General features: G+C 56.6%; 1 protein-coding gene across 1 annotated transcript; it reads left to right on the top strand.

The window, feature by feature from the left end:
* Nucleotides 1-1,197: 1,197 nt before the first annotated feature.
* LOC110474901 (ADP-ribosylhydrolase ARH1) lies at nucleotides 1,198-4,784 on the top strand. Its single transcript, XM_021538694.2, has 7 exons — nucleotides 1,198-1,214; nucleotides 1,282-1,505; nucleotides 2,683-2,781; nucleotides 2,852-2,957; nucleotides 3,569-3,648; nucleotides 3,719-3,902; nucleotides 4,388-4,784. Exons 1-7 carry the CDS (start codon nucleotides 1,204-1,206, stop codon nucleotides 4,758-4,760), a joined length of 1,077 nt encoding a protein of 358 aa, XP_021394369.1. The 5' UTR covers nucleotides 1,198-1,203; the 3' UTR covers nucleotides 4,761-4,784.
* The last annotated feature ends 2,553 nt before the right edge of the window (nucleotides 4,785-7,337 follow it).

The raw sequence follows: 7,337 nt of genomic DNA, 5'->3' as shown, positions 1-7,337 counted from the left end.
CAGCACACAGAACAGCCTGCTGCTGTGCCTTCAGGATTCCTTTGCTGAAGTACATCCATCCTTCCTGGATCCCTTTGTTTTTAAGGGCTGCTTCCCAAGGAACTTTCCAAATCAGCTTCTTGAAAAGGTCAAAGTCTGCCCTCCAGAAGCCCAGTGTGGAAGGTTTGTTGGTGCCTCTCCTGGTTTCACCAATTAGTGAGAATTCAATTATTTCATGATCATCAACCTGGAGTTATGATTCAGACATAAACTTGCCTTCAGAAGCAAACCCTGAGGTGGCACTTTAATTTCTGTAGGGTGTGATCAAGCAAGAAAGAACAGAGGTTTGGTTGTTGGTGGGTTTTTTTTGTTTGTTTGGTTGGGTTTTTTTAACTGGGAAAAGAGCCAAATTGCCTGAAAAGAACATTTTGGAGAGGAAAAGCCTTGCTTGGAACTCACAACAAAGAGAAGTTGTGAACTGAAACATTCTTTGGACACGAAAAATGAGACTTTGTAGCCTAAAAGGAGCTGATTAGGAAGCCAGAACTAAGACCCTAGGAAGGAAACAAAGTTTCGGACCATCGAAATTTGGATTTGTAGCCTAGGCAGGATTTCTGTCCAATAAATGAGGGTTTGGATCCGAAAGATGAAACTCTGTGCCCTAAAAAAAGCAACAGCTAATATAAGAGAGGTTGGGAGCCAAAAATTAGGATTTTGGGCCTAAACTGGAGGCTTTAGGCATGAAAAAAATTAATAGGTGAGATGCCACAAATGACCATGTGGACCCTGCAATGGAGGTGATCCTCTCTGGCCCCAAGAAGCGAAGCTTTGGTGCTGACTAGAGGGCTTCAGGCACTCCAGTGGAAACTTCAGTGGTAAAAGAGGGTTTTGAACCCTCCAAAAGAAGGTTTCGTTCTTAAATAGGGGGCTTGGGGCTCTAAAAATCAACCTTTGAAAACAGTTTGAACCTTGAAGTTTGGTTTTGCGCTTTGTTGCCACAGTTTAAAGCTTTGTCCCTGAAAAGATTTGGGGCCCCTGGAGCCTCTCTTTCCCTCTGCCTCCCCCACCCAGGATGGCCCTGGAGTCCCTTGCTGCTTTCTCCCCCTGGCTGTGGGGCAGCAGCCCTGTACCCCACATCCCCGGAGTGTTCTGGTCCCCTTAAGGGCCCCTGGCCAGCACTGGCCGCATGCCCTGAGCCTGACAGGCGTTCCCAGCTGCTGCACCATGGAGGAGACGTGAGTGCAGCGGGACCCCTGGGGCTTCCCCCGCCACTGGCACCCCCTGAACCCTCTGTCCCCCCAGGGTGCCCTCGGTGGAGACCTACGAGGCAGCCATGGTGCTGAGCGGGGTGGGGGACGCGCTGGGCTACCGGGGAGCCCGCTGGGAATACTGCACCTCGGGCCCCCAGATCCACGGCGAGCTGGCCGAGCTGGGGGGGCTGGCAGCCATCAGCCTGGAGCCCCCCGAGTGGCCCGTCAGCGATGACACCGTCCTGCACCTCGCCACCGCCGAGGGGCTGGCCACAGGTGCGGGGACTCAGTGACGCCCCACCGACACAAGGGAGGGGTCCCTGGGGTTGGGGTCCCCGTTGTACCCCGGGCTGGCATTGGAGGGGGGTGTCACTGAATGTTCCCTAAGGGGTGGGGGGTCCCTGTTGTGTTCCTTGGGTTGCGTGGTTGGTGTCTGGGGGTGTGGCTGGGTGTCCCCTTATAGCCCCAGGATATGTTGGGGAGGTCCCAGTGACATCCCTGAGTCAAGCTGGAGGATTGCTGGGATTGTCCAGCTCTGCAGGGAGCTTTGGGGCATCTTTATTCCACTCTCCCCACCTTTTGGCAGTTTCCAGGGAGGCTTCAGGGGATGTGCATCCTTGTTTCCTCTAGGTGTGGGTGGTGTGGGGATTGTGAGTGTGTCTATGTGCATGGGGACTGTAAGTATGTCTATGTCTGTGTGGTTTCCCTCATTTATGTGCCCTTTTCTCCCATACTGGGTGCTGGAGACAGGGACACTCCCCTCCCACTTTGGGAACATGGCAGGGTACCCCTTTCCACTCAGCTTGCAGTGCTCAGGAAGAGTCCCCATTTCTCCACTTGTAGGAATGTGGCCCCTGTTGACGGAGCAGACAAGTTACCCTTTGTCTCCTTAAAAAGGAGAAAAGCCCAAAAGTCTCTCTCGTCAATTTGGTTAAAAGACATCTCACAGGACCTTGGGGACTTCACCTCAAACTTAAGGATAGCTAATTGGACATGAGCCAAAAAGTCCTGCCTAAGCAATTCACTAGAAAAGAAGAGAACAAAATAAAGAAATAGCTTTTGTGAAGTGTTTTAGCAGCAGCAAGAACCTCTTGCCCTGGCTCAGTTTTTCTCTGTAAAGAGCTTTTTTATTTTGCCTTTTATTGAAACTTTTTTGTTTCCAACACTGTCACAAGGGCCATCATACTACTTTTATGCCACCTGGGGTAGCTGAGCTATCAAGGGTATAATACTTGTCTATGAGAGCTTATGAGACCTAGCTCGAATAGACCAAGTATTATCCAGTAAACTTATCCTGCAGTTTTGGGGGGTCTGTGGGGCAGTGTGCCCTTTCCCCACATTTTTGGGGGTGGTGCAATGGGGGTCTTCTTCTCCCCTTTCAGTTTTGGGGGGTTCATGGGGCCTCTCCCTGCCAGCCTGGGTAACCTGGGTGTGTTCTTCACACCCTGCACAGGCCTGGAGGGAGAGCCCCTCCTGCAGGAGCTGGCTCGCCGCTATGTGGCCGCCATGGGGGACATGGAGGGACGCAAGCCCGGACCCAGCAGCATCCTAGGTGAGCAGGGCCCGAGCAACTGGGGAGAGGCAGGGGGCTCAGGGAGCCTCACGCCCCCGTGTCCCCCCAGGCACCTCCCAGCTGCGGCCGGGGGAGCCCGAGGGTTATCGCATCCCCTTCAACCCCCGCGGCACCGGCTGCGGGGCTGCCATGCGCAGCCTGGCCATCGGCCTCAGGTGGGCACGGGGACACCTGGGGACACCTGGGGACATGGGTGTGGGTATCAGAGCTGGGGGAATGGGGACGGGGATGTTAGAATGAGGGGGAGTGACATGGGATGGGGATAAGAGCTGGGGGAGTGGGGACATGAGGATGTGTGAGCTGGGGAAATGGGAGTGTCAGAGCTGGAGGGGAGGTGAAGGGATGGAGTAGGGTAAGAGGGACATGAGGATGTCAGAGGGAGAGGAATGGGGACACAGAGTGGAGTGGGGACATGGAGTTGGTAGAGCTGGAGGGGACAAGGTCCAGAGCCTGGGGACATGTGGTGCTGGAGCTGGGAGGCTGGGGGCAGAGAACATGGTGACAGCAATAGGGAAGAGGGACACCGGTCCCCAGGACTTGGGGACATGTGGTGCTGGACCGAAAACATGGGGGCAGCAATAGGGAAGAAGGACAAAGAGGGACACAGGTCACAGAGCAGCTAAGAGTGGGATGTGGAAGTGATGGGGCTGGGAGAATGGGCACAGCAGGGACAAGGAGAGCAGGGACAAAGGTGGTGGTATGGGAATGGGGACAAGACTGGAAATACAGGAGCAGGGGAGTGGGGACTGGTCTGATGCCAGCGCAGGTACCCACACGCCTCAGAGCTGCCAACTCTGATCCGGGTGAGCATCGAGAGCGGGCGCATGACCCACCACCACCCCACCGGTGAGTGCCAGACGGGCAGGGGAGGGCTGGAGGGAACAGCAGAACACCCCTGAAGCCCCTGTCCCCACAGGATACCTTGGAGCACTGGCAGTGGCCCTCTTTGGGGCACTGGGGGCTCGGGGCGAACCCCCAGAACGCTGGGGGGCTGAGCTGCTGCGGGTCCTGCCCCTGGCATGGGACTACGTGGAGGGCACCGGCGTGGCCGTGGAGGACAATGCTGCTGCCTGGCCATTCTTTGGGGAGGCGTGGCACCGGTGAGGGGGCACTGTGAGGGTTCTGGGGGGACTCTGGGAGCACAAGGAGGGGCTGGGAGGATACTGCAAAGGGCTCAGGGGTCCATTAGTGCCACTGGTGCCATCCAGGCTGTCTGACGGTCCTGGCAGGGCACTGCAGTGGTGTCACTGGTGCCACTGCTGACCCTGATGCCCAGTCTGTTCACAGGGCTGGCAGTGCCCATCGTGTCCCTCGTGTCCCTGCCAGAGATGTCATCCTCAGGGACAGTGACCTTTGTGTCCCTGGGTTCCTGGGGCATTGAGCTTTCTTGGTGTTACTGAATGCCCATGGCATCCAGTGCCTTGCTACCCCCAGTTTTTTCTGACTGTCCCCAGTGTCCCCACAGCTCTCTGGGGTCACAGGGGTGCTGGGGAGCCGCAGCCCAGTGACCCCCAGTTCACTGCTCACCCCATTGCGTGGTGACACCGGTGTCCCCAGCGACCTCCACGTCCCCCTGTGTCCGCAGGTACCTGGCCTCGCGTGGGCTCCTGGAAGGCGGCGGCCCGCCGCGGGTGCCATCCCTCGCATCCGCAGCGGAGCGGGACACCGAGTACCTCGGCTGGGCGTTGGACGGGTGGCCGGGGCGCAGCGGCCACGACGCCCCCATGGTGGCCCTGGAGGCGCTGCTGGCGGCCGGCGGGAGCTGGGAGGAGCTGTGTGCCCGGGCGGTGCTGCACGGCGGGGACAGCGATTCCACGGGCACCATCGCCGCCGGCTGCTGGGGGCTGCGGGGCGCGCTGGCCGCCGTGCCCCCGGGGCTGCACCGCCGCCTCGAGTACCGCGGGCGGCTCCGCGATGCTGCCCGGAGGCTCCACGCCCTGGCCTGGGGGGCACGCTGAGATAATAAACTGAAATAAACAGGGCTTGTGCCTTTGTTAATGGTCAGCTCTTTATTCAAAAGATCAGCTGGGCAGGGGGTTCGACACGGAGCTCGAGAGTCTGGTACTGAAATCCCCAGCAGCAGCTGTCCCCTCTCCTTTCCTTGTGATGACACCAGGGAAATCTCCTTTGTTCCTGCTTCCCACAGCCCACTCTAGTCTCATCCTCCGTAGGTGATGGTGACAGGTCAAACATCCATCGGGGGATGCGTTTTCCTCAGCCAGCATACCGTACCTGTCCAGCCCCCTCAGCTGTGTTTAATTCTTCATTTAGGGGTGTCCTTATCCCCCAAAACACGCTCCTATGGTTCCATGGCTTCCCCTATTTGCATCTCAGTCCTAGAATGGCAGCATGGGTGGGGGGGGTAGGTGATCTCCAAGTGGTTTAGAGAAAACAAACAGAGCAATTAGCTAATTAATATTTCAATATCAGCACTTAACTAGAGCTAGCAACTGTTCCGGTGTTGCCATGGGAATCAAGAAGGCCCCGTCCACCCAGCACTGGGAACTTTGTTCATTACAGGTCCCTGGGATCTTCTGCTGTCCCTCCCCACGGAAAGCTCCCGAGGGCACAGCAGAGACCAGCGTGGGGGTCACAGAGGGGCTTGGGGATGAGAGAAATAGCAGATTTGTGTTCACAAACAAGCTGTGGGTCTGCTGGTGGGTAAAACTGGCACTGAGAGGTAAAAGAAACAATGGGAAGGATTCCACTCATTGATGAATGGAAACAAGATGTTTGCTTTTACAAATAAGCTTTAGGTTCGCTGATAAATGGGATATTGAAAAGTGAAAGAAACAATGGGGGAAAACCCTAAATTCTGTAGGAATTAAAAATTTAAATGGAGTGCTATACATTAGAGAGAAATTTCTGGTATCAGGCACATCGGGAAGTCTGAGCCTCTCAAGTACTTCAGGCAATGGGGAAAGAGGAAGGGAAATGTGGAAAATTGGGGCTACATCCTCCAGAAACTGGAGAGACCCCAGGGGAATGCCCCATGACCTCTCCCTTTATTTGAATAAAGTAGAAGGACTCTTGTGTCTCCTTTTTGGACATAAACCTCTGATGTTTGTAGATTAATTTTCCTGACAGGGGTTAACAGGCCTTGGTGAAGCAAGGCCCTTCAGGGTGTGCTGGGGTCCAAGGTGTTATGTGTAGTAGATATAATTCGCACCATTTCTGGTATGATATATGTGATATTGAATATTTGTTAGAGTATACACGTTTGTATTAGGAGTAAAGCAAACCCCAGGGTGACCACCAGAGCTGTGGCCAGCTGGCCTCTTAGTCCTGCCAGGGCAGAGAGCCCAGAACCTGCCCGAGGAGCCCCAGTCACCCCCAGAGTCAAAAACACCTCCCGAGTCACTCTGGGTCTGCATTTGTGCCCTGCACCTCTCATCCTGCCTCTGCTTGTGCATAAGGTCCAAAGTGTTACTCTTCAGATTCAGCCCCAAGCTTCCCAAACCTTTATTTACACAACGCAATCCTCAAAATCAAGGGAAACAGCATCACTTTTAAATCACCAAATCCTACACGTGGAAGACCAGTCAATTTATGCTCCAAACCGGCATTTTTGCGCTACAAAACCACACTTATACATTGCAAGGTTTATGCTTTTAAAGCTCAAACTCATTTAGAGGGCCCGGAGTGCCATTTTGAAGGTCCCAAGTTGGATGTGGGGCGCTCACAATGCCACCAGTGCCACCCACTGCCCAGACAAAGGCTGAGAAGGGCTGCTGGAAGTCCCTGGGGCGGTTTTGGGGTGTGCTGAGGGCTGTATTTACTCTCCTCCCCAATGTTTTATGGGGGCCAACCTCCTGCAAGGTTCTGGAGCCTTGGGGATGCCCCTTCCAACCATTTCAGGAGGGGATCATCCCAAACACTGGGGCTCTCCAGTGCAGTCCTGCAGCCTCTAGGGGCATCCCGCAGTCCCTCACTGGTTAATAAAAGCAGGTTCGAGGTTCTTGTCGCTTCCCTCCTGCAGTGCCTCAGGTTCTGTCCTGTCCCGGGCACAGTATCCCGTTCGTATCCCACACGGGAACGGGACGCGGCCGCCATCAATGGCTCCACCCCACTCAGGCAGCAGAGAGGGCGTGGCTCCACCTCCGCCTCAAAATGAATGACAGCTCCATTAACCAATGGCGCAGCGCGAACAGGAGGCGGGCTTCGCCGGACAGCCAATAGCAGCGGGAGGCCGGCGGGCAGCGCAGAGCGGCTAACGGCATTGCGATGACGGACGGCTCCAGCAGCCAATGAGCGGCGGAGAGCGGCGCGGCCAGCCAATGAGGCGGGGGTGCGGCGGGGCGGGGCGGGGCGGGGCCGGGGCCGGGCGGTGAGGCGGGGCTTGGCCGAGGCGCGGCGGATGGCGGCGGGCGGTGAGGCTCCCGCGGTGCGGCCGCGCTGCTCGCTCGGCTGAGCGAGACCGCGGGCTCGGCCACCCCCGCTTCCCCTCCCTCGGTACCTCCTGAACGGGCCCGCCAAGCGCTGGGATTCGCACTGCCCCGCAGGCAGCACGGCTCTCCCCTTGTTCCTCTGTATTC

The sequence above is a fragment of the Lonchura striata genome, chromosome 19, assembly GCF_046129695.1.
Source record: "Lonchura striata isolate bLonStr1 chromosome 19, bLonStr1.mat, whole genome shotgun sequence".
NCBI lineage: Eukaryota > Metazoa > Chordata > Aves > Passeriformes > Estrildidae > Lonchura > Lonchura striata.
This window is presented reverse-complemented; position numbering and strand designations above follow the sequence as displayed.

What these genes read in the sequence shown, in the direction of transcription:
- LOC110474901 (XM_021538694.2), top strand. An exon ending in CGCCGAGGGGCTGGCCACAG is followed by an intron (nt 1,506 to 2,682) that starts GTGCGGGGACTC and finishes CACCCTGCACAG; the next exon opens with GCCTGGAGGGAGAGCCCCTC. An exon ending in CGGACCCAGCAGCATCCTAG is followed by an intron (nt 2,782 to 2,851) that starts GTGAGCAGGGCC and finishes GTGTCCCCCCAG; the next exon opens with GCACCTCCCAGCTGCGGCCG.